The sequence below is a fragment of the Lolium rigidum genome, chromosome 3 (genome assembly GCF_022539505.1).
Source record: "Lolium rigidum isolate FL_2022 chromosome 3, APGP_CSIRO_Lrig_0.1, whole genome shotgun sequence".
NCBI classification, from domain to species: Eukaryota; Viridiplantae; Streptophyta; class Magnoliopsida; order Poales; family Poaceae; genus Lolium; species Lolium rigidum.
In genome coordinates this window covers 97,547,977-97,575,523 of record NC_061510.1, presented here as the reverse complement: position 1 = coordinate 97,575,523, position 27,547 = coordinate 97,547,977, and the positions used below count along the sequence as shown (strand labels likewise).

At 47.6% G+C, this 27,547-nt stretch overlaps 1 protein-coding gene and 1 pseudogene across 1 annotated transcript; both read left to right on the top strand.

Moving 5' to 3' along the window:
* LOC124695234 overlaps window positions 1-20,690 on the top strand; it is a 28,395-nt pseudogene extending 7,705 nt beyond the window's left edge.
* Window positions 20,691-21,461: 771 nt separating this feature from the next.
* Window positions 21,462-22,670, top strand: LOC124695232 (protein EXORDIUM-like 2). Its single transcript, XM_047228106.1, has one exon. It carries the CDS (start codon window positions 21,462-21,464, stop codon window positions 22,413-22,415), a length of 954 nt encoding a protein of 317 aa, XP_047084062.1. The 3' UTR covers window positions 22,416-22,670.
* The last annotated feature ends 4,877 nt before the right edge of the window (window positions 22,671-27,547 follow it).

The window sequence follows — 27,547 nt, the reverse complement described above, 5'->3', positions numbered from 1 at the left end:
AATAGATGAAATAACATAAGTATCATCTCCAAATATGAAATATATCAATGAATAACAGCAAATTATGATATAAAATAATGATGCAAATTGGACGTATCAGTCATGCTGGTTTTTATAGGAGATTTATTAAAGATTTCTCTAAAATTTCAAAGCCTCTTACTAATCTTCTTCAAAAAGATGTACCTTTTGTTTTTGATGATGATTGTAAGGAAGCTTTTGAAACTCTAAAGAGAGCCTTAACAACTGCTCCAGTAGTTGAACCTCCTGATTGGAATTTACCTTTTGAAATTATCTGTGATGCTAGTGATTTTGCTGTTGGTGCTGTCCTTTGACAGCGAGTAGATAAAAAATTGAATGTTATTCATTATGCTAGTAAAACTCTTGATGCTGCTCAAAGAAATTATGCTACAACTGAAAAAGAATTATTAGCTGTAGTTTTTGCTTGTGACAAGTTTAGACCTTATATTGTTGATTCAAAAGTCAAAATTCATACTGATCATGCTGCAATTAGGTACCTTATAGAAAAGAAAGATGCTAAACCAAGGCTTATTAGATGGGTGCTTCTTTTGCAAGAATTTGATTTAGATATTGTAGATAGGAAAGGTGCTGATAATCCTGTTGCTGATAATTTGTCTAGATTGGAAAATATTGCTTATGATCCTGTTCCTGTTAATGATAGTTTTCCAAATGAACAATTGGCTGTAATAAAGGTGAGCTCGCGAGATAGTCCTTGGTATGCTGATTATGCTACTTTATTGTTTCCAAGTACTTGCCTCCAACCTTTTCAGCTCATCAAAGGAGTAAATTATTTTACGACTTGAGGCATTATTTTTGGGATGACCCACACTTATATAAAGAAGGAGTGGATGGTATTATGCGAAGATGTGTTCCCGAATATGAACAACAAGAGATATTGAGTAAGTGTCATGGTAGTGTTTATGGAGGACATCACGCCGGAGATAGAACCGCACAAAAGGTTCTACAGTCAGGTTTTTATTGGCCAACTCTATTTAAGGATGCAAGAAAGTTTATTTTATCTTGTGATGAATGTCAAAGAGTTGGTAATATCTCTAGACGCAATGAAATGCCTATGAATTACACTCTTGTTATTGAACCATTTGATTGTTGGGGATTTGACTTCATGGGTCCTTTCCCTTCTTCAGAAAGTAACACTCATATACTTGTTGCCATTGATTATGTTACTAAATGGGTGGAAGCCATACCCACAAAAAGTGTTGATGGTGAGACCTCTTTAAGAATGCTTTTAGATGTTATTTTTCCTAGGTTTGGAGTACCTAGATATCTTATGACTGATGGAGGTTCTCATTTTATTCATGGTGGTTTTAGAACAACTCTTGCTAAATATGGTATTAATCATAGGATTGCTTCCGCTTATCATCCTCAAACTAGTGGGCAGGTAGAATTATCAAATAGAGAAATTAAATCTATCTTGCAAAAGACTGTTAATAAATATAGGAAAAATTGGGCTAGTAAGTTGAAGGAAGCGTTGTGGGCTTATAGAACTGCTTATAAAAATCCTATGGGTATGTCTCCTTATAAAATGGTTTATGGAAAAGCTTGTCATTTACAGTTTAGAACTAGAGCACAAAGCTTATTGGGCTGTAAGAGAACTTAATAAAGATCCTAAACTTGCCGGTAAGAAAAGGTTGCTACAATTGAGTTCTCTAGATGAGTGGAGAAGTGAAGCTTATGAAAATGCTAAACTTTTTAAGGAGAAGGTTAAGAAATGGCATGATAGAAGAATTATTACAAGAGAATTTAATGTTGGAGATAAAGTCCTATTGTATCGGTCTCGTCTCAGACTTTTTGCAGGGAAATTACTCTCAAAATGGGAAGGACCATATGCCATCGTGGAGGTGTATCGTTCAGGGGCAATAAAAATTTGTTCTCTGAAAGGTGATGCCACACAAGTGGTGAATGGACAAAGACTCAAGCATTATATTTCTGGAGATTCTTATAATGAAGATGTTGATGTTATTCGAGTGGTGACTCCGGAAACTTTCATCAAAGATCAAATTGATAGTTCTGCAGAGTTCGCCTTCGAATAGGTAATAGTTTCGGTAATAAAAAGTCCGCGTTTAATTTTCCGAACAATGTTTTTGCTATTTTTAGAAAATATGAAAAATTACGAGATCGAATCGGAGCGGAAGAGACGCACGAGGGCGCGTTCCCACGTGGTGGCGCGGGCCCCACCCTGGCCGCGCCGCCCTATGGGGACGGCTCCTCGGAGTCCCTTTTCCACTCTGGTTCGACCTGGTACTTTCCTTTTTTCGTGATTTTTTTTGCTATATAATCCCCCGGATCCCCCGAGGTCCGTATATCGTTTTCTCGTCGTGTTTTGTTTCGAGCTGTTTTCTGCCAGGATCTGTTTTTGATCTAGAAGCACCATGGTCTCTAACAACAAGGGCAAGGGGCCTTTTGAGGAAGATATTCAAGATCCCGAGTTGAAAGAAGAAGTCGAGAGTGAAGATGAAGGAGAAGTGGAGGAAGACCCGCGAGTATACCCGCGTGCCACCGTCGCAAGCATCGGGGTGGTGGCAAATCCGTTCAACCCCAAGAGAAGCGCACGAATTAGCACCAGAGGAAAAGTCCCACGTCGCTTCTTAGCTCCAAAGACATCTCCTCCAGGCATCGACAACCCCTTCCGCACTCTAATTCATAATAGTCAAATTGAAAGGATTCCCAAGGCAGTATTGCCTAGTAGTTGGGATATGGATCGTTCTAACACTGCGGGAAGGATGAAACCTGAAGCTGAGGAGTGGGGAAACAACTCTAAAAGTTGGGATTCACCATCTGACATACTTCTTAACCGCGCCGAGCACAACTCGGAGATGATCCACAACCTCACTTACGAGATTGATGAGATAAAGGAGCTTGTTAAGAAGCTTATCAAGAATTCGACATCACCACCGAAGGAGTAATTCATCATTGGTATTGGCACCCCCTTGGTTTGTTCCAAGCTTGGGGGAGTGCCGCGGTATCACATCATCACTATCTTTTACCTTTTTACTGTCAAGCAGTGTCATATCATGAGTAGGGAAGTTATCATATAAGATAGTTGTAGTGTGGAAGTATCTCTCTTTTAGTTGGTTATCTATGTATCCCTTGGTGTGAGTTATCATTATGGAATATTAATGAGAAGTTTTATCATCTACATTTTGCACACCTTATTTTAGTTTGCAATTTCTGTTATATGATTAATCTTGTTGTTAGTATTGGTATCACTTTGGGAGCATCAAGTAAATCTATTTGGTTTTGGCAAACTTAGCATTGGTCAACAACAACAATACTTTGAGGTTTAAGTAGAAAAGATGGAAATACATGTAGATATATTATTTCATTATCTTTCTTTCTTGTTAGCTAATAAGCTTAGTATTCTAAAGTTAAAATTATTTGTGCTTACAAGGAAGATGCATGACTGTTTCTATCACATGTATATTTGTTTGTCTCCCTCAACTCTTATGCTTGCTAAAAAACCTTGCTAGCCAAAGACCTGTACTGAGAGGGAATGCTTCTCGTGCATCCAAAACCTTAAACCAAACCCATGCCATTTGTGTCCACCATAACTACCTACTATGTGGTATTTCTCTGCCATTCCAAGTAAATACTTCATGTGCTACCTTTAAACAATTCAAAACTTTATTACTCCTTATTTGTGCCAATGTTTTATAGTTCATGAGGAAGTATGTGGTGTTTTATCTTTCAATCTTGTTGGGCAGACTTTCACCAATGGACCAGTGGCACATCCTCTTATCCAATAATTTTGCAAAAAAGAGCTGGCAATGGGGTTCCCATCTCCAATTAATTAACTTTCATTAATAATCCTCTTCACATGTTTTGCCCTGATTCATCAGTCAGCAACTTAATTCTGCAAATAGACACTCCTCCATGGTATGTGAAATGTTGGAAAGCATCCGAGGATTCGGTTAGCAATGGCTTGTGAAAGCAAAGGTTGGGAGGAGTGCCATCCCTAAATAAAACTAAAATACATGTGTAAACAAAAGAGAAGAGGGATGATCTACCTTGCTGGTAGAGATAACGTCCTTCATGGGAGCCGCTCTTTGGAATTATGTTTGGCAAGGGGGTTAGAGTACCCACTACCATTTGTTGACAACAACAAACACCTCTCAAAACTCTACTTTTATGCTCTCTATATGATTTCAAAACTTAAAAAGCTCTAGCACATGATTTAATCCCTGCTTCCCTCTGCGAAGGGCCTATCTTTTACTTTTATGTTGAGTCAGTAAACCTATTTCCCTCTGTCTCAAGCAAGCAATTGAGTTGTTGTGATCCAACCATTTATATTGTGATCTATTTAATCATGTCTTTTATTCTTCCTTGTTTAGTACAAATTTTATCTGAATGAATATGACTTTGAAGGTTATCAATGATTATGAGGAGATTGTTATGATTGAGCACATAAGTTCTACCATATAAGCTCTAATATAAAGGCTCTACTCGAAAGATAAGTACAATCTGCTAATTGTTCTTTGACCAAGAACAAAGTTTGCCATCACCAATTATGATTTCCTATGCACCTTTATTTGTGATTTCCCTTTACTTGTCTCAAGTTGAGTTATATGAGGAAGTTGTTTACTAGAATGTCTTGTGTGAATTAATAAATGTGATGCTTCTTGTCCGTATTTTATTTATCGACTCTTCACTCCATAAACATGTGGTCTTGTTTACTAAGTTCAGTCTCGCTTGGGGACAAGCGAGGTCTAAGCTTGGGGGGAGTTGATACGTCCATTTTGCATCACTATTTTATATCATAATTTACTGTTATTCATTGATATATTTCATATTTAGAGATGATACTTATGTTATTTCACCTATTTTGCATGTTTCATGATTATTGGAGAATTACTCACCGGAGTCAGGATTCTGCTGGAAAAAGCACCGTCAGGATATAATATTTCTGAAGATCAACAATTGATGGAAAATACACCGAAGCTCTTATTTTTCCAGAAGACGGAGCCAGCCAAAAGGGGAGGCCGAGGAGGGCCACCATGGGCCCTCCCCATAGGCCGGCGCGGCCACCAGGCCAGGCGCGCCGCCACGTGGGGAGGGGGCCCACGACCCCCCTCGGCCATCGCTCTTTCACGTACTTCATCTACCCGAAACCCTAAGGTGCAGGAGACGATCGAGAATAGACACAGCCGCCTCTGCGGGGCGGAAAACACCGCGAGAGAAAAGAGCTCTCCCGAGCAGGCTGAAATCCGCCGGGGAAATTCCCTCCCGGAGGGGGAAATCGTCACCATCGTCACCGTCATCGAGCTGGACTTCATTGGGATCATCATCATCATCATCTCCACCACCGACACCGTCATCTCCACCGCTGCACCTCGTCTTCGCTGTAACATCTAGGGTTGAATCTTGATTATTTCATAGGGGAAACTCTCCCGGTATTGATTACTCCTTGTTATTGATGCTATTGAGTGAAACCATTGAACCAAGGTTTATGTTCAGATTGTTATTCATCATCATATCACCTCCGATCATGTTCCATATGATGTCTTGTGAGTAGTTCGTTTAGTTCTTGAGGACATGGGTGAAGTCTAAATGTTAGTAGTGAACTATGTTGAGTAATATTTAATGGTTTGATATTTAAGTTGTGGTGTTATTCTTCTAGTGGTGTCATGTGAACGTCGACTACATGATACTTCACCTTTATGGGCCTAGGGGAATGCATCTTGTATTCGTTTGCTAATTGTGGGGTTGCCGGAGTGACATCAACTCGAACCCCGTTGGTATATCGATGCATGAGTGATAGCAGGATCTCAGAGTTTAAGGCTGTGGTTAGATTTATCTTAATTACTTTCTTGTATTTGCGGATGCTTGCAAGGGGTTTAATCACAAGTATGTATTAGTCCTAGGCAGGGCGGTGCATTAGCATAGGTTCACCCACACAACACTTATCAAACAATGAAGATTAATCAACTATATGAAGCGAAAGCACTAGACTAAATTCCCGTGTGTCCTCAAGAACGTTTGGTCATCATAAGTAAACAAACCGGCTTGTCCTTTGTGCTAAAAAAGATTGGGCCACTTGCTGCAATTATTATTCCCGCATTTTACTTACTTGTATTTTATTTATCCGCTATATCAAAACCCCCTGAAAACTTGTCTGTGAGCATTTACAGTGAATCCTTCATCAAAACTTCTTGTCAACACTTTCTTCTCCTCGTTGGGTTCGACACTCTTATTTATCGAAAGTGATACGATACACCCCCTATATTTGTGGGTCATTGTTATCACCAGAATTTGACCGGTTCAGAGGTGGGCCGCGATTGGAGATGGGCTTGAAGAATATACATAGAAGGAATACATGAATCGGCCTTGTATACCAAGTTTGGGCTAGTTTGCCCGTGTATCTGTAACATAGTAGGATACGTGTCGTTTAGAAGTTAGAGTTTAACCCGTGCACGATTAGGTGCACGCCTGAATTAGAAAGTCCCCGGACTATAAATATGTATCTAGGGTTTATGAAATAAACAACAATCAACGTTCACCACAAACCAATCTCGGCGCATCGCCAACTCCCCCGTCTCGAGGGTTTCTTCCGGGTAAGCACCATGCTGCCTTGCGATCTAGGCAGCACACGTTTATTCGTCGTTCATGCGTTGCTCGTGCTGAAGCCTTTTTGATGGCGAGCAACGTAGTTATCATAGATGTTTTAGGGTTAGCATTGTTCTTCGTATCATATGCTATCGTCGTGCGACCCTTAGGCATCTAGCCGCCCTTACGCCTATCTTGGGTGTAAGGGCGGCACCCCGCTTGATCATTATCTAGTAGATCCGATCCGTTATGATTGCTCCTTGTTCTTCAAGGATTAGTTTAATATCTGCATTGTTAGGCCTTACAAACGGGTCGAAGGATCCAGCGGCGCGTAGGGTGTAGTTTGCTAGCCCTAGACAGGATGTTCCGAGGATCAACCTCGTGTTGGTTTTTAGGCCTTGCCTAGGGTCGGTTTACGATCACCGTGCGTGGCCGCGAGGCTCGATCACGAGTAGGATGCTCCGATTATGCGGTGAAAACCCCAAATCGTAGTAGGTCGCTTTAGCTTTATCTTGATCAAGCAGGACCACCATCTGATCGTACACCTCGTACGCATCATGGGTGGATCGGCTCTTTGAGCCGATTCACGAGACAACCCGAGAGCCGATCGAGGCTCGTATTTAACGTTTACGTGTATGCCATGCAGGAAACTAAGCAAGGCATCATCCAACACCTTCCCCGACCAGGTATAGGTCGGGTGGCACGCCCTTGCATCGGCATCGGACGTGTGTGCAGAAGGCTTTGCGGGCCGTCGCTCGGAGGGACCAGGGCCAGCCCGCAGTCCCGGGAGATTCCCGGCTCTACGGTGTTGCCCGTCGCTGCCCGCCGGTGGGTTTCCGACCGCAACACATTCCGGCACGCCCGGTGGGACAATCTTCGACATCCACCGCATCGCCATCTACATCCGAGATGGCGGAAGGCACTCCGGTCAAGTACGAGGATCCGACCGAGGAGCTCAAGAAGAAGCATGACGAGATCAAAGCGAGTCCTCGAAGCCGACCTCATCGACTCTTTTCACGTAACCCGCTCACATGGCATCAGGTGGAAGGGGTTCTCACCTGAAGGCGCGCTCGATGGAGTGGACCTGTCCTCCCCGTCGAAGAACGCACCAGTGTCGCCGCGTCGGGAGATCAACTTGATGGTGGCTCATTCGCCGCACCACCATTCCGAGAGCCTCGGTGAACACTTTGGAGCGTGTCGCTCTGCGTGTGATCCAGGAAATCATGAGCCATCGCATTCTCCGTCGGGACCAGCTCCGGGGACTTACCAAGGAGAGATGCCACTCCGGTCCCGTCCACCGCTGCCGTTCGCGTTGGCAGCACCGGAAGTGCCGAGTTCATCGGCATACGTCGTCTACAAGATTGGTGGTGACCCTAGTGACTACCAATTCTTACATGAGGCGCCCAAGGAGATCCCCCACGGATACACGTGCGCATACGTGCCGGACCGCAGAATCGGGCACTCTCGAACCAGGCCGCAACAAGCGGGGACTTCGGGAACGACAGGGAGGAACGTCGGGAACGTATCTTGAGAAGCGTACGTGGCTAGCTAAGTACGCCACTCCGACAAACCTCCGCAGCTCAGCTCCCGCAGTTGGCTCGGAACTGGAAAAGCAAGCATGGCTGGCTAAGTATGCCACCCCGGCGAATCTTCGGGGTTCGACGCCTACAGCCCATCACCGCGGATCCGATTTGTACAATTCGAAAGACCAGTTCGGCATGATGCCGAAAAGGAGGACAATCGGCTATTCCAAGCCGTACCCCAACGAGTACGAATTGATCCCGCTACCACCCAAATATCGGCTCCCCGATTTCACAAAGTTTAATGGATCGGATGGTTCCAGCTCCATCGAGCATGTGAGACGATATTTGGCACAGCTGGGCACGATCTCGAGCATCGGACGAGCTGCGTGTGAGGTTCTTCGCACGATCCCTCACAGGATCGGCTTTCGGGTGGTACACATCGCTGCCACCAAACTCAATCCGGACTTGGAAGCAGTTGGAAGAGCAGTTCCACATACGGTATCACTCGCGAGGCTTCCGAGGCCGGTATTGCCGATCTAGCACAAGTACGACGAAGCGCGGGAAACGAGTGGCGGAATACGTCCGGCGCTTCGAGACCGTTAGGAACCGATGCTATTCGGTTCATGTAAGTGAAAAAGAAGCGATCGAGTTGGCGGTGGTGGGTCTCTCATCATCGATCAAGGACGTGGCCTCCCAAGCGAGTACTCTTCACCGGCGCACATGGTGCGAAGGCTGTCGGCATATGAACAGCGCCACCCGGATGTTTATCGGGATAAATTCAAGCGTGCGGTGGTCCTGGTTGAGGCGAGATGAAGATGAAGGTGTTGCGGGAGATCAAGAGGTAGCGAGTGGCTGAATGGACTCGGGGGCAAGCCCCGTGTCCCGTAAGTGGGTTAAGCCACAAGGTCCTCCAAAAGGGTTTGACTTCGACGTGACCAAAGCTGAGCAGATTTTTGACCTCTTACTCAAGGAGAAGCGACTAAAGTTACCCGAAGGCCACAAGATCCCCACGGTGCAAGAGCTGAACGGAAAGCCATACCGCAAATGGCATAACACGTTCACCCACGCCACCAACGACCGCAGGGTGTGGCGTCAACGAGTCCAAATGGCGATAGAACAAGGGCGGCTAATTTTCAGCCGAGTACGCCATGAAGGTCGACACACACCCCTTCCCCGCCGTTAACATGGTGGAGTATACTTACCATGGAGGGTGCCAGCCAGATTTCTCGTGCAATATCAACGTGGTAGGACCTGGGCACCACTCTGGTAAGGACGGAGATGAGGGCAGCTGCTCTCATAGCAAGGACACAGAGGAAGCCGCTCCACGCGATCGGCTCCGTCAAGATGGCAAGCGCTACATCACAGAGGGAGAAGTAAGGAACGTAAGATATCAGCGACCTCTCTCTGATCACCTCCTCAACAAGTATGTGGGTCAATATGACCAACGCCGGCGGTACAACGACTATGATGAAAAAGATCGTCTGGCTAGGGACGACAGGAGACGCCGTCGGCATGATCGTGACGAGGAGAGATATGAGCACCACGCCAAGGAAAAGTCGAGGGAGCAAGACGATGTGGATAGGCACTGGGACTGCCCCTTCTTCAGACACTGTTGGGATTCAGGAATGAGCCGATTGCCTACAATCGGCAACTGCCCAGAATGTAAACAAAAGAAGAAGGATGCAGCTAACGTGTCCGTGTTCGAACGTCTAGGGCCTCTCCCGCCTCGGAACAGGCATGCTGAGTCCGCTCGGGTGGAAGATCTCGAGGAACCAGAGGACGATGATGAAGAAGAAGACAAATATCATCGGCCAAGGTGGTGCCCTGATGGGCTCGGCCGTTCCCAAAAACGAAGGGTTCAGCGTCTACGTGGGTTGGAGGAAGCCGAAAGGTTATACCGCACACGTTGAGGAAGGCGCGGCCCGATCGGCCGCTAAAATTCAGCGAACCCCGAACGAAGAAGGTCGGCCACAAAGGAAAGAGTGGCGCCCGGACAAAAGAAAGCCGATGATGAGACATCGGCTGGCACAAACATGGTCTTCATCCTTCCAACGGAGTTTAGTGCTCCAGGATTAGACGAAGCACCTGTGGCACGGCCTTGATCGCGGCCCACGGCCGGTCATCTTTGAGAAGCCACGAGAAAGCATCGACGTGACAAAGGACGGGGTTAGGTTGGTTTTATCCACCGGCCTGACCGTGTAACAAAAGCAACATCGATGGACAAACATGGCGATGCCGATCCATGTGATCGGCCCCAAGGATCTATGGAGGAACATTGCAAAACCTTCATCGAGCAAGCAACATGGAGGCCGATTCCAGCAATCGGCCAAAATTATCCTCACCATTCATTCTGCCTGGATTCAACGTCGATCTAATGGGCAATGGGTTTGCGTCGGCTGATGCGCTGGAAGAAATCCACACTGGTCCTAACAGAGCCGACGTTCACATATAGAGCCTTGGCTAACCACAGAGCCGATATCAGCAGTTACCTGGCGGAATCGGCTCGGGGGGCACCTAATCAGATGAACATGTGCGATACATGTGCAGTTACCTGGCAGAATCGGCTCGGGGGGCACCTAATCAGATAAACATGTGCGATACAGGTGCAGTGAAATATTGGGGGCCGATAGAAAAATCGGCCCGTAAAAAAAAAATTTCGCATGATATGCAAGGAACAAAGCCGATGCATAGCCATCGACTCTAGCACAATGACACAGAAGCTACCCGCTGCGTGTTCAGGGCACAAGGCAATGCTGTCAGAGGAGTTTTGGCGTACAAGGCAGCCTTTTGCTCATTAAGCCGTTGGTGATTATCCGCAATATCGGCTTTCAACGGAAGAAAAGTGATCGGCTCCGGCTGGCTCGCATGGTAGCTCTCTCGGACATGATCGAGCCCGGGTCCATTTGTCCGAAATACGTGTCCTCATCATCGTTTTCACCTCGACTGAGGCTCGGGGGCAGCTGGCCTGGTAGATGCTCTGTTTTTAGAAGCCGATTGGAGAGTCATCGGCTGGTCCCGCAACGCAATTCCTCTCAAAGGCAGCGAGTTCTTGCAAAAGAGGGATCCATCATCACCGATAGAGAGTTGGCTCTGGACTATCTGGTTGCTGTAAAGGAACAGAGCAGGTGATATCTGTTCTGCAGAAGTCTCGGCTTCAACGACAAGTTGTTTCAACGAGCGGTTCCAGGACTCTCTTGAAGGCATTAGTCCGCCTCATTGTCCACCGCAGCTCAAAGTCATCGGTCGAAAAGATGAAGGATAGATCGTGAGGGATTGATACGTTGACATCGGCTTATTGAAGCATTGACCAAGTTCACGATCACTCCGACGTCAAAGAGATGAAGAGCGGATTATGGGGGACCGATGCGTGGCCATTGGTTCGTTGAGCATTGGCTAGGTGACGATCGGCAAAATCAGTATGAGGGGAAATCGGCTAAATTGGCATAAAGGAAATCGGCAAAATCAAGTTGGGGAATTTCTTCATTGATAAACGAGATTTCTTACATAAAGAGCCGATTGCTCTCAAAAGGAAGTACTAAGGGGATACATTGCCCCATCTACTACCGATCCTATGCTAAGGGCCCTATCTACGGGCCGTCGCCGCCCTCATCGTCGCCGTCGTCGCCGCCGTCGGCGCTACTCCCGGCGGGCTCGTCGTCGCCGCCGTAGCGACCGCCGGCGAGACCTTCGTTGTCCTCGTCCTCCTCGTCAGCGTCGTCGTCGTCGCTGTTGAAGTCGCTGAGGTTTCCCGGCCAGGGGCAGAAGCGCTTGGCCGGCGGCTCGTCGGAGGAGCTGTCGTCGTCCTCCTCCTCCTTCGCCTCCTCGGAGGAGGTGAAGTCATCCCAGGAGAAGCGATCGTCATCGCTCTCCTCCTCCGATTCCCCGTCGGCGAGGAAGCGGAGGTCGCTCTCCCCGTCCGTCGAGGACTTGTCGTCCTCGGACCAGACGGAGAAGTCATGGCCGGGCTCCTCCCCGGCTTCTATGGCGCGACGGATGTTGGCCGCATGGACCTCCTGTGGGTCCCGTTCCGGCGTCTCGCGGGAGGAGGAAGACCGATAGGAAAGACCGGAAGAGGAAGAGGAGGAGGGAGAAGCAAACTGTTTGGAACGGTTAAATAAAAGGGGATATAGTGGAGATTCAATGCCACAGCAGTTTCCGAGGAAGTGGTGCCCAACAAAAAAAAAATTTGTCAGGCCACGCGGAGAAGTGGAGGAGGCAAGGCATCATGATGAAGGATATCGCGGCGGTTTCCGCTCCGCCACGACATGACCCGACGAAGGAAAAGCGTAATGATTTTGGAAATGTCATTTCCAAAACCAGGGGGGCATGTGTTATCACCAGAATTTGACCGGTTCAGAGGTGGGCCGCGATTGGAGATGGGCTTGAAGAATATACATAGAAGGAATACATGAATCGGCCTTGTATACCAAGTTTGGGCTAGTTTGCCCGTGTATCTGTAACACAGTAGGATACGTGTCGTTTAGAAGTTAGAGTTTAACCCGTGCACGATTAGGTGCACGCCTGAATTAGAAAGTCCCCCGGACTATAAATATGTATCTAGGATTTATGAAATAAACAACAATCAACGTTCACCACAAACCAATCTCGGCGCATCGCCAACTCCCCCGTCTCGAGGGTTTCTTCCGGGTAAGCACCATGCTGCCTAGATCGCAAGATGCGATCTAGGCAGCACACGTTTATTCGTCGTTCATGCGTTGCTCGTGCTGAAGCCTTTTTGATGGCGAGCAACGTAGTTATCATAGATGTTTTAGGGTTAGCATTGTTCTTCGTATCATATGCTATCGTCGTGCGACCCTTAGGCATCTAGCCGCCCTTACGCCTATCTTGGGTGTAAGGGCGGCACCCCGCTTGATCATTATCTAGTAGATCCGATCCGTTATGATTGCTCCTTGTTCTTCAAGGATTAGTTTAATATCTGCATTGTTAGGCCTTACAAACGGGTCGAAGGATCCAGCGGCGCGTAGGGTGTAGTTTGCTAGCCCTAGACAGGATGTTCCGAGGATCAACCTCGTGTTGGTTTTTAGGCCTTGCCTAGGGTCGGTTTACGATCACCGTGCGTGGCCGCGAGGCTCGATCACGAGTAGGATGTTCCGATTATGCGGTGAAAACCCCAAATCGTAGTAGGTCGCTTTAGCTTTATCTTGATCAAGCAGGACCACCATCTGATCGTACACCTCGTACGCATCATGGGTGGATCGGCTCTTTGAGCCGATTCACTCGGACAACCCGAGAGCCGATCGAGGCTCGTATTTAACGTTTACGTGTATGCCATGCAGGAAACTAAGCGAGGCATCATCCAACACCTTCCCGACCGGGTATAGGTCAGGTGGCACGCCCTTGCATCGAGCATCGGACGTGTGTGCAGAAGGCTTTGCGGGCCGTCGCTCGGAGGGACCAGGGCCAGCCGCAGTCCTGGGAGATTCCCGGCTCTACGGTGTTGCTCGTCGCTGCCCGCCGGTGGGTTTCTGACCGCAACAGTCATCAAGCTGCTAAGGTTTCTGGCTGTGAAAAGGTTTTATATCACCTTGTACCCTGCTTCCTTGGTCGACAGCACAACCATGTCATTTTGGTGACTCTCCCCTGGTCTATGTGTGCTGTTGTGCATGCAGCTATCCCTGTGAGCTGCATGTATGCTTCACAGGTTGGGACTTGTGCTTTGGTGTGGATCAACTCGGCTGATCCCTGATCATATCCTCACAGTATCCTTTATTTGCTAACCTGCCAAGTGGTTTTACCACTTGGCCTAATTCTTGTTTTTGTCTTTGTTATTTCTCTTTGTAGGGTTTAAGGAGATGATCAAGAAGATCAATCAAGTGATGTCCAAGCAAATCATGAAGATTTACTTGTCTAGTTTAGCCATATACAATATCTTGTAATTTTTCATTTTCTATTTTTCCATTTATTCAATTCCTGTAATGTGTTGTAATATTATAATTCATATGGATATTAAATGACAATACATATTGTGTGATAATCAATAAAGCTCAAGTTTTCCATAATGAGCTTTACATATGTGTTGTGTTATTTTATATACTTGATTATCTATTTATTTAATGAATGTGAATTACCTCAATTTGACTTATAATATATTCAATTGATGTTTGAATTTGAATTTCAAACATAACAATGTTGGAATTCAATCATGCAACTTAAGTTGAGAGGTATGTTATCCCCCTCTCTTCTCGAAAACCCTAGTTGTGTTTAGTTAGGTTCAAGATTATCGCACTCTCGAAACCCTCACCCTAAGTGGTGTCGAGAGAGAAACTTGTCCCCTCTTAAGATGCAAGTTTTTAGAAAAGCGCGAAATTTCCCCTGATTTTACGATGCAGTGCACATCCCTTTCTAAATTCTACCACTCGATCGTCTCTAAACTTGGGACATTACACACATGCACCAAATCTCTATCCACCTACTTTGGCCCTTGTTGAAGGTGCAACAAAGTTAGACATATTCAGACAATATTTTTTCAAAATCTATGCTAGTTAATTTTGATCGAAAAGGGTGCTAAATTCAAATTATCAGGCCATTGTTAGAATAAAGATTGCGCAGAAAGCAAAAATATCACATATGCAGTAACGGAAAGATATTCACAATATATGGCGTCTCGCATTGTCACGTGAAATGCTCGTGCTCCATGTGTGCTCCATGGTTTTTGCATGCACGAAGATCGAGATATTAGACGCCTTGCTCACCACTAGCACATTTTTCCTTACATGGACAGAGACCCATCGCTTATGGCGTTTCTTCATCATCTTTTAGGGTCTTTAGTGCAAAAATTCAGGGCTCGTTTGTAATTTCTTTTTTCCCCTTGGCCCTTCTTGTAATTGTTACTCCGCCGCTCAATTAAAGCTTCTAGGTCCCTATGGGACCATCCCCTGTTCAAAAAAAGACCCATCGCTTAATTTTCTTCCTTTTTATTTTTTATATGTAAATTTCTTTAAACAAATGAATTTTTTTTTAATTTTTTTGCACGCTTCAAGATTTATTGAAATTTAATATAATTATTGTATGCGGATAGCGAGGCTAAAATAGCCAGCGTGGACCAAATGGATTAGGCCAGTGTGGACACAGGCCTAAGAGCATCTCCAGCCGCTGGCGCTCCCCACGGGCAAATCCGGCGCTAAATAGCGTTGGATTGGATGAAAGTTTCGACCTGGGAGCGCTGAAGTTTCAGCCGTCTCCCCGGTAGACGCCCGGTGTTCAGCTGTTGGGTAGAGGGACGACGAAGTTCAGGCAACCGACCGGCGGATTGGCGAGGGGTGGTGCCGGCAGCGACAGAGCAACGAGAGGGGAGGGGGGATTTGCGTCGAGAAAGTGGTGGGGTTCGTGTGTTCTCTCGCCGACAGAGCGGGCCCGTCCCCGCTTTTCTCTCGTACGCAATCTCCGAGCGCATCCCGGGGAGCCGGGGATGGCCTGTTTTCTTCGGATGGATTAAAGGCCAAATCCGATAAAAACGAGGAATCGGAGACGTGGCTGGCTCGTCTTATCTATATTCATAGCTGAATGGAATTCAGCCATTAAGGAAGAAAAGTAATTGAACCCGTGCCTTAAAAACTAGATCCGTCTAAAGCTCAAATAATACCGTCAAAATGTAAAAAAATGACTGCCGAAGGTCTCGTCGGGAAGACGGCTGAAGATGCTCTAACAACTCAACCTAAATATATCCACAGCGGAAGCTACACAAATGGAATGAATCGCTGTCTTAGATTATACACCGGCCCCTACAGTATGATGAGGTCATCGCGTGGCAAGTGCCGCATATCTAACCCCTCTCCGTGTCAAGTCTAGCCATCGGCCATGCTGATTTATGAGGGCCGAGGACTTGTGACGTCGGTCGTAAATGCCTAGCTCCGCACATGTTTATCCTTTGCGAGACAGCCATACATCAATTGGTGGAGTCATACGTTGCTAGGACAGTTCATCTGTCTACTACATTGCAAGGGCAATAAACAAGTTTTGGAGTACAGTGTGCAGCACTGTTTGCGAGTAAAACAATGTCTGAGATGAGACGGAAGTGACCTTAAACCGGAAAGTGTCTTTACACATGAACGCCAATGCTCTCTTCGTTTTCAGATTTTTGAAAATTTTGAAACCTCATATTTCTAAGTCTTAATGAATTATAGCCTTAAATATATAAGTAAATATATATGGGTAGGGTATATGCAAAAAGTCCCATTAAAAATACTTTGTATTTTAAACAATATATACTCCGTATAACAATAGCGTATCCTTTTGTCAGAAATTTGTTTTTTTAGTTTTCCAAAATTTTAAAATATTTTTATCGGGACTTCTTTGCATACACTTCTCACGTACATATTTATCTATATATTTAACACCATAAGTTTTAAGAACATAAAAGTGTGAAATTTTGAAAATTTCAAAAAACTAAAACCAAATGGAGCACTGGTGCCCATGCTGACCATGTGCACCAAATCCCTGTCCCCTTGGAACGCCATTCTTTGTACTCGTACGCGTTGTTTGAGAGCATCTCCAGCCGCGTCCCCCAAACCGCGCCGGATTGAGCGTATGGGGGACGTGTTTTGTTCGTGCCGTCTTTGGGGGACGTCGCTCCCCAGCCGCGTCCCCCAAACGCCTCCCCCAAATATTTAAAATACTTTTTTTTGGCTTTTTTATTTCAATTTCCACAAACTAATACATAATTTGGAACGTGATTTACACGAAAACACAGTTAGGCACATGGTTTTCCACAAACTAATACATAGTTTGAACCGTCGTGGACACAAATATAAAATTTTGCAAAGAAACTAAACCTAACTAGGCCGTGCATCGAAGGTTTCCTGTGTTCGCTGCTAAGAAAGAACACTCGAGGGAACACCCAGTCACCTAAACCGGAAAATCCAGCGGGAGGATGGTGCCCTTGTTGGTTCTACCGATGAGGCGAACATCCGAAACCTCCGTGCACGTGTTCGCCGCGAAGAAAGAACACTCGGCCGTCCTCCTCGTCGGTGATGTCGCCGTGGTAGTCCCGGCGGCACCGCGTCTCGTCGAAGACCTTGACGCTCATGTCCCCGTCGCCGAAGTAGGAGAACAGGAGGATGAAGCCGGCTTGGAGGCCGTGGTGCCGCGCGAACTTCTCCCGGCCCGATGTTGAGGTACATCTTGCCGCGCGCGTCGTAGATCACGTCGACGATCCACCGGTAGTAGCCGCACGCAGCCTCCCCGCGGATGCATCGTGCGCGGGCGATCGCCGCCGGCGACGTAGTTGGCGAAGGAGTCCGGCAGCCTCTGGATGCCGCGCGGGTCGCCCTTGAGGACGAGGACGAACTCGAACCGCACGTCCGGCTCCACGTCCATCTCCGACGATGATGAAGCCGGCGGCGTGGAAGGCGACGACGAGCGTTCAGCTCTGCCGCGGCCACGACCACGACCACGACCACGACCACGGCCGCGAGGTCGGCCTCCGCCTCTACCGGACATAGCGTCGAGTCTTGTTGAGATGGTGGCGGCTAGGGTTTCGGAGAGATGCGCTAGGGTTTGTGTGTGTGAGAGGGACGATGAGAGGCGGCCCTTTTATAGGCCGGAGGGAGGCGGAGGAGCGGTGGCGCGCATAACGCCGGCACGCAGAGCTAGGCGCGACGGGACGCGTCGCTGCGTCGCTGCGGGAACCGCACCGTCGCCGCGTCGGCCGCGGGAACCGCACCGTCGGCCGCGTCGCCGCGGAACCGCACCGCCAACAACTTCCGTCGCGAGGTAGGCGACGGTTAGGTTAAAAATTTATTGTGCCGCTGACGAGTCGGCCCCGCTACTCCCCGCCTCGCTTTTCGTTGTGTACGGCGTCCCCGGTGCGTCCCCTGTGGGACGGGGATGGGATCGGGGCGCCGGACACCGTATGGGGGCGCGCCGGACAAAAATGGGCTTTGGGGGGCTGGAACGGTTTTTTTGTCCGGCGGGCCCTAAATCCCTTTAGGGGACGCTTTGGGAGACACGGCTGAAGATGCTCTGAGAAAAGCAATTACTCGTAAAATCTGAGAGAAAACTAAAGAAATAGCTCACGGAACATATGAGTCCCGATCCACAAGAACGAAATGCATGCATGTTAGCAGGACCACGACCCTTAACCTATGCCTTATCAGTAAGACGCGAAAGGTTCAATTAGTAACCCTAACAAGTACTCCTAACAAAATGCACGTGACTAGCTACTCTGCAAAGCAGACAGATTCCTTATCTAAGGCGTCGCTTGAGCTGGAACTTCACGCTTTACACTGTGACAGTGGTGCTCTGTCCTCTCCCCATCTATACACCAATTTCTTTTTTTGACTTAGAAACACGTGACAAATGAGAGCCAAGTAGCTTGCCCTGTTCTGCGAGAAAGCTAGACAGACAAAGAGCGTACTAACATCTGTTGACAAATAATTTGGATCAAAGAGCGTACTATTTTTTTTCCAAAAACTGTGATACTAACTTGGATCAAGAGGTAATTGCACCACAAGTACAAGAACTTGTACTCCATGTGCATTTTCATACAAAATCTTGCAAAACGTGTTCAGGTGGTACAAGAACTTATCCTGGATGTGCACCGTTGGTACAAGTGGTGTCTGGAGCTGCCACGCGTCCTTGGTCCACGGTCAAAGCGTTTTTGCAGAGAAGTCCTTATTGAATTCGAGATTTGAGGGGACAGATTGATGACGTTTTCTTTGTATCGTGGGCATTTGGGCCGCGCAGGAAAAGAGGGAGCGGAGGAGATGGTTGTTCAGGAGTTCCTCGTCCCCGTCCCCTTCGTCGGCGGCTCCTCCGGCGCCGGAGCAGCAGCAGCAGCAATCTGCGCCGGTGAGGTCCACGCCTGGCCCTTCAGTGACGGATGAGCAGCGCCACGCCATCGCGCTCGCCGTGGGGACCGCGGCCACGGCCGAAGCCGCCATGGCCATGGCGCAGGTGGTCCGCCTCACCCGCCCTTCATCCAGCTTCGTGCGCGAGCACTACGCCGCCGTCGTTGTGCAGACCGCCTTCCGAGGCTACCTGGTACGTAGGACACCAGCAATGGCCGCGCCGCACTTGCCACAGTAGGTTCGCCGCTAATGGGTGGTTGTGTGTTTTCTATTGACCGGAGGCGAGGCGCGCGCTGCGCGCTCTCAAGGGGCTGGTGAAGCTGCAGGCGCTGGTGCGCGGCCACAACGTGCGGAAGCAGGCCAACATGACGCTGCGCTGCATGCAGGCGCTGGTGCGCGTCCAGGTGCGGGTGCGCGACCAGCGGATGCGCCTCTCGCAGGACTCCCTCTCCGCCGCCGGCGCCGCCGCCTGCGGCAGCAGAAAGTCCTCATACAGCGTCGACACATCCACCTTCTGGGACTCCAAGTACACCCACGAATACGCCGAGCGACGCTCCGTGGTCCGTCTCCGTCTGCAACTCAACCAACCAACATCGCATCTCAAGTACTACCAATCTAGTGTTTCCGTAAATGTTTGATTGATGGTGATGGATTGGGCTGGTTTGCAGGAGCGGTCGAGGGACGGCAGCAGCTTCGCCGCCGACGACTGGGATGATTGGCCGCGGACGATTGAGGAGATCCAGGTCATGCTGCAGACCAGGAAAGACGCTGCTCTCAAGCGTGAGAGAGTGCTCTCCTACGCCTTCTCCAATCAAGTAATAATGCGTTTGGTGATTGCATTTGCAGTGCCGAGATTACAGTATGTTCGATCTTACTGATTGGTTGCTGCCGTGTTTTCATTCACAAGATTTGGAGGAAGAGATGGACGTCGACGGGAAGCCGCGCTGGGTGGAGAGGTGGATGGCGTCACGAGCATCCTTCGACACCAACAGGAGCAGCTCCCGAACTGCGGCCACCGCCGCCGCGCCAGAACACCCGTCCACAGACCACCGCGACCAGGTCAAGACGCTGGAGATCGACACCGGCCGCCCCTTCTCCTACTCCACGCCTCGGCGTCAGGCGCCGCCGTCGCAGCACGGGAGCGGCTCGCCGATGCACCGGGCGCAACACCATCACCACTCCGCGGGGACGCTGTCGCCGGGGAAGGCGCGCCCGCCGATCCAGGTCCGCTCCGCGAGCCCGCCCGTGGAGCGCGGCGGCACCGGCGGGTGCAGCTATACCCGGAGCCTCCACTCCCAGTGCCACGCGTCCTCCGGCTCGGTAGTGCCAAACTACATGGCGGCCACGGAGTTGGCCAAGGCGCGCATCCGCTCCCAGAGCGCGCCGCGGCAGCACCCCGCGACCCCGGAGCGCGACCGGCCGCAGACCGCGTACAACCCCGCGACCGGGAGCGCCAAGAAGCGCCAAGAAGCGGCTATCGTTCCCCGTCCCGCTGGACACGTACGGCGGCGGCGGCGGGTACGCGCAGAGCCTGCGGAGCCCGAGCTTCAAGAGCGCGATGGGGCGGTTCACCTCCGAGCAGCGCTCCACCGTGTCGTCCTTGTCGTGCGCGGAGAGCGTAGGCGGGGAGCCGATCTCCCCGTCGTCCACCACCGACCTCCGCCGCTGGCTCCGCTGAGCCGGGCCGCCGGCGGCGAGGTGTTCGTTGTAATGCCTGCGTGCCCTTGCTCTGCTATTTTTCTTTTTCTGTCGTAATCTATTTTTTCGCTGTGCCTTTTCGTGTGATTTTGTGCGGTGGGTCTGGAGGGTCAGGGTGTTAGTTGGGTCATTAGTTGGGGCGAGGACCTGTTCGCAATTATCCTATTTCTTCAACACTGCAATGAAAACCCTCCTCTCATGTCTGAAAACTGCCACTTGTCGCCACCACATTGAATTGTATGAGTTATGCACGTCCAGGACAAGTTCTTGTATGAGTGGAACACACTTTGCAAGATTTTGTATGAAAATGCACATAGAGTGCAAGTTCTTGTACTTGTGGTGCAATAACCTCTTGGATCAAATATCGTACAAAAAATTAATTATCTGGCCATTGAAAGGATGAATACTGCAGAACCAATAATAACACAAATGCAGAACGGAATGATATTTACTACTCCTACATTACATGGTTTCTGACATTGTCACACAAAACACTCGTGCTCCATGGTTTTTTCCATGCACGAAATCCGAGATATTTCAGGCCTGCTCACCACCACGAGCACATTCAAAATACTCCGTCCCTTCCGTTGGAAGGAAGCAGGAGCCCTACCACTGACAAAGGACCTACCACTACCCTCTGCACCTGGGCCCACTATCCCGAATTTCGCAGAACTTTTCATAAAGAAATGCTACGTCTCCACGAAACACGTCCTCAAAAGTCCCGCACGGCCCACGGCCCGCCGCATGGGCCATGGCCTGGCCCGCTCCGTCCTAACCTCCTATATAAACCCCGCTCACCCCGCTTCATGCCACCCAGCCCCTACACACTCCCACTGGGATTTCACTGCCAACCATGGCCCACTGGTACCACAGCTTCCTCATCCTGCTCCTCGCGGTGGCTGTCGCCGGCACCGGCGCGGCCACGCCGCGGCAGCTGTTCCTCGTCACCCAGGCTCCCGTGACGCTCACCAACCACCACGGCCAGCTGCTCACCGGCAACCACTCCGTCAACCTGCTCTGGTACGGCCGCTTCACCCCGGCGCAGCGCGCCACCGTGGCCGACTTCGTCGCCTCCCTCTCCTCCCCCGCCCCCGCGCCGTCCGTCGCGTCGTGGTGGGCCACCACCGCGCGGTACCACCCGGGCGCGGCGCGGCTCGCGCTCGGCCGCCAGGTGCTCGACCCGTCGCTCTCCCTCGGCCGGCGGCTGTCGGAGGCCGACCTCGCGTCCCTCGCGGCGCGCCTCGCCCCGCACCGTGGCTCGGTCGCCGTCGTGATCACGGCGCCCGACGTCCTCGTCGACGGCTTCTGCCTCTCCCGCTGCGGCCTCCACGCCTCGGCATCCGCCGCCGCGCCGCCGAAAGGAAGCAGCCGCGCCGCGATCACAGCCACACGCGGGCGCGGGCGGTTCGCGTACGTGTGGGTGGGCGACTCGGCGGAGCAGTGCGCGGGGGAGTGCGCGTGGCCGTTCCACCAGCCGACGTACGGCCCGCAGGCGCCGCCGCTGGTGGCCCCGAACGCGGACGTGGGGATGGACGGGGTGGTCATCAACCTCGCCACGCTGCTCGCCGGGGCCGTCACCAACCCGTACGGCGGCGGGTACTTCCAGGGCCCCGCCGAGGCGCCGCTGGAGGCCGTGACGGCGTGCACCGGGGTGTTCGGCGCCGGCGCCTACCCGGGGTACCCCGGGCAGCTGTCCGTGGACGCCGCGACCGGGGCCAGCTACAACGCCGTCGGGGTGGCTGGCCGCCGGTTCCTGCTCCCGGCCATGTGGGACCCCAAGACCTCGCAGTGCTCTACGCTCGTGTAGAACACATCAAGATCGAGACTAGGTGCGATGGGAGTAATAATCGATGCGTTGCAGTAGGACGAAATGGCTGGGGCTTGGTGTAAGGAAAGATCGGGAGGTGTGACGATGTTCGTCTGTATGTTCGCGTGGATGTGTGTTTTTAATTGTTCTTGTGAATATTTCGTGGTCAGAATCAAAAAGAAAAAAATGTAGTGGGTGTCTGTGATTAAAATTAGGTTTTAATCATCGTGTTCTGTACTATGGCATTGTTCCTGACGATCTTTGTTGGCTCGTGGTATGATTGGTCTCGTTTCGGACAGCCGTGATTAAGGTCGATGGCCATGTACTCTGCTTTATTAGCTGAGAAGTGAGAAGAGCGTCGAGAAAGGCACGAACAGTGAACTTCATGTTTGCCACATGATTTGCTAAATTCTAGTGCCAACTATCAGCAGCTTATTCAAGTTCTTCCTTGCTGGATTCACCCTAGTTTTGAAATTGATAATGTTGTACACGTAATTTGCTAGAATCACTCTGCAAATTTTAAGAAGAGGTAATTGACAAAACCTTTTCCACTATGTGCATCTTCATACAAAACCTTTTTCGGTGTATTCTCGCGGTATAAAACCTTGTCCATGAAATGCGAAAGTCATACAAAATTGTTCGGAGGCTCCCACACGTCCCTGCCATTGGAAATTTACCAAAAGATCCATGCCCTGCTCTATATCTCTACTTTACCCTGTTATGCAACGTGAATCTCGCAACTTTCGCTAGGCAGTTGCCATTTTTGCAGTTGTGGAGGCGGTGACGTGGGTGAGGATGGAGGTGGCAACGTGGGCATCGGCGCCGATGAATGAGCTACCGCATCGCCGTGAATACTGGGAAGATCCTTTGTAGTATATATGGTGAGCTTCTCTTCTCCCTTGGTGAGTTCTTGTTCCGCCCATGGCATCGCACGTCGCTAGGGTTGTACGTAGGGTTTCTAGTGATGATCGACTGCAAAAATTTGTCGTGTATGTTCAGGTAGTGTGTAGGCATGGTTTCCTCGCAGTTCATGTGCCAAAAGTCAGGACTTCAAAAGTGTCTTGTTTCGGCGCCGCGTAGTGGCGCGTATTGCATCTTGATCCTTGAAATTACATCTAAATTGACATATGTTAGAGTTTGGTGTCTCTGGACATCTTATGTAAGGTTCCTTTGTAGTATGCTAGTGGAACACTTGACTACTATGCCAACTACAGTATTGATACCGTCTCATTGCTATGGATTGAGGATTTTATTAGGGAAGGTGGAAATGAAGTTACAGAAAGAACAACCGTATACTGGTGCCTACTGGGAAAGGAATTACAAATGGGCTTTGACTCCCACATCTTTGCAATGATTGTACGTGTGCAAGAGGAGAAAGTATTGAACTTGCTGGTTGTCCGTACCAATTTTCTCAAGGGGTTAAGAGAAGATGTGGTAGTGCCAATTCCTAGAAAGTAGAATATCACTGCAAGTGGGAACGAGGATGCATATGCTGTTGTCTTACAAGATGTTGACAATAGAGTGCAAGTGAGAAAGAGGGTGGAGATGATGTTGTCTTACAAGATGTTTGACAATGCTAGTCCAAGTGAGAAAGAGGATACATAGGGAGGAGATGTTAGTGATAGTGTTGATTCTGAATTTTATGACATCGTGTTCCTACATATATAATGTTGACAAGGATGTGAATGCTAGCAATGAGCATAATGATATAGTTGAGAAAGAAGATGTTGCTAGTCTTGACCATGAGGATTAAAATTTGTCGAAGGAGGAGTATAGGAAGCAGAAATACAAGTTCAAGAAATTCAATGCAGAGGTGGATATGGAAGCACCAATGTTCAAAGTTGGCATGCTATTTTCCTCTATGGAAGAATTCAGAGGAGCACTATATGTCTGTAGTGTGAATGAAATGAAGATAAAAAAAATAAAAAAAATGAAGCCACAAGGCTACATGCTATATGTGAAGGTTTTCATCAATTTAGTTGCCCCTGGATTGAAAGAATATTGTAATGATCACATTTGTGAGAAAGTTTGGGAGCTCAAGATATTGACAACTCCGTTTCTCACTCAGTGTTTCATGGATGAGTTTAGATACAACCAAAAACTTGATTACATCAGTTGTAGTTCTTGAAGGACGCGGTCCATTTATTTGCTTGGGTGGATGCCACATAAAGACAAGGTACAAAGGAAATTTGCTTGTTGATCCAAATAATGTATTTATGAATTTATGAAATAGCAATGGGTGTAGTTGAGGTGGAGTGCATAAGCTCTTGGGAGTGGTCCTTGACAACTTCAAGAGATGATCTCAACATTACAAACACATCCTCTCCCACTATACCAATTACACCATTGTGTGAAAAACTCCTCTAGATTAAGCATTCCAAAATGCTTGGAACCTCGTTTTGCTGTTCTTATTCTTTGTGCAAGGTGTGAGGTTATAACCAATGTTAAAAGACTATCGATACGCGGATGAGGAATGGAACAATTAGATAAGAGTAGCCTGCACATAATTGTCGATGCCGCCCTCTGATCTTCACATATTTTGCCGTGCTAATTCGACGAAACGCGCCGGTCATATGCGTGAAAAACTAGCAAAATACTTGGGTCAGATGTGTTTAAATCCTCGTATATGAGTTTTTCTTATAGAAATTGTAGTAAATAAGGGTAACATGTGTCACAAATACGCGTACACATGCTAAATGTCCCGCAGACAGCTAAAAGGGACTCGAGCGCCCAGCTTCATTTCCATGTGCCGAAGTTGAGGTGTGGCGACACCAAAAAACAAACCAAAGGCTCTTTAGAAAAGAAGGAAAATAAGATAATGGGATCCTTGGTAGATGTACCGTTCCACGCCGGCGGGGCGGCGTGGGGCAGGCAACAATCGGGCAATGAGCAGCGAAACATTTAGTTTGAGCTAATTACACCTATAGTCCTACAACTTGTCCATCATGTGAAGGTTTAGTCCTACTACTTGTAAAGTGTGAAGTCATGGTCCTACAACTTGAAATTCATGTGAAGATTTGGTCCTCAATCAATCAAAATCTGACATGTGGCATAACAGTTTTTGCAGAAGCACCCCAAATATTTTTAGCTGGCACATTGGACCCTTGACGTCTTCTTACATGTGGGTCCCACCTGTCAATGCGTATCCGAAAAAATAAAATCAAATACGCGCCTATAGAGGTTCGAACTCGCGATCTCTTGTTTCCAGTAAACCACTGGTAGCCACTAGATCATGAAACTCGTTGTGATGCACATGAGGACGTTAGCTTATTTCATCTAAGATAGCTAGATAGAAAAGTAAGAGGAAATAAATAAAATTTTATTTGCTGGGACGAGGTTTCTTACTCGCAAGATACAGACGAACTGCCTCCTAACCATACATTTCTTGATGTTTACTTAAGGACGTTATAGCTTTATACATTTGTTTAGTGGTTTTTTTGCTATTTCTCGCTAGGATGACACTTACACATATTTTGAATTTCAAAAAAATTGAAATAAAAAATTTGCACGTACATCTTCGGGTGCTATGCGTTCACAAAGTTATTTCATAAAGATTTGACTTTTGTAAAAAAGATAAAGTTCAGTGTTAGAAATAATACTTTTCACAAGATAAATTTTCGCATATGACAGGTGGTCTAATTCCTACACAAAAATTACAGGCCGCTTGAATGGAGAAGACATGTTTTTATACAAAGTAGTAAGTAGTATAAAACAGTAGAAAAACACAACCTTTAGAAAACTATTATTTACCACATGTATATTAAAACTCAATTTACTATGTATTAATATTTAAAGACAAAACACTCTTATCATATAACATATTATATATGTTGAATTGTATTTGTAATCTAATGTATATTTATCAAATGAAATATAATACTAATGTTTTCACAAATTTTACATGTCCATGTTTCTCCTATATTTTACTTACTTCACGAGTTGTAGTAAAAATAGAATACACAACTACAAACACCTACAATACATTTAGACAATATATCAAAGACGGTGGTGATTTCTCGGTTGATTTAAAAATAATTTATACCAGGTAGTTATCAATGTGTCTAGTAAAGTTCACAAGTGACATATTCTCATGTATTTTACGTACAAATATAATTCTTTTCCAAAAAACTGTCCTTAACGAGTTAGCGTCGACTTAAAAATAGTTATTTCTCCATCATCCCAATAATAAGGGAACTTATAAAAAAGTACTCTGAGGCCAGAGAAAATATATCTATTAACGAATCGTGCACTATAAAGTTTTACAAAGATGTTCTAGATCTAGCTGAATGGGGGTGTACATTACTTAATTCTTCATGGACAGCTCCGAAGCTAGGGAAAAATACATCTATTTATGGCGTTTGCAATAACAAATCGGCACTATGAAGTTTCTAAAAACAAATGCTTAGTTGCAAAAATTGTATACACTAAACTAGTTTAGAACAAAGGGCCATGCATTTGTATTTCATAGTCAACCCAAGAATCATTTAACGGAATAGTTTATTTTTTATATTCTTAAATTGGCTAGCATAGATGGTTAAAAGCTCTCAAGAATAATGAAAACATGCATCCATCTTATATATATACTCCCTCCGTTCCTTTTTAATTGACTCGAATTTAGTACAAATTTGTACTAAATTCGAGTCAATTAAAAAGGAACGGAGGGAGTACAATCAAAGATAAAAAAGACAACATTCATCCATTAATCTTTTTAAATTACATGCTATACAATTTTCCGAAAAAAATGTGCGGTTACTAAAATTGGGTAACTTCATGTCTTCTAAGGGTGGTGAAAAAATCATCCTCATTATTGATAACAATTATACGTACAGAACGTAGACCACCTATGATGCTTGGCCTAGCGGCAAACAGCATTTCCGTGTAGCAGCAGGTCACGGGATCGAAACCCAGCCAGCCGCGCGCAGTAATTTTTATTATTTCAGCAGAACTGACAGGTGGGGCCCGCATTAAGATGGCCGCAGAGCTCACTTGCGCAAGTTAATAATATGAAGGATCTTTTTGCAAAATCTATAACGCCACATGTCATCTTTTGATTAACTGAGGACCAAATCTTCACATAGTAGACAAGTTGTAGGACTACATTTTCACGTTCTGCAAGTAGTAGGACTAAACCT

What these genes read in the sequence shown, in the direction of transcription:
- LOC124695232 (XM_047228106.1), top strand. Translation starts at nt 21,462, where the DNA reads ATGGCCCACTGGTACCACAGCTTCCTCATCCTGCTCCTCGCGGTGGCT.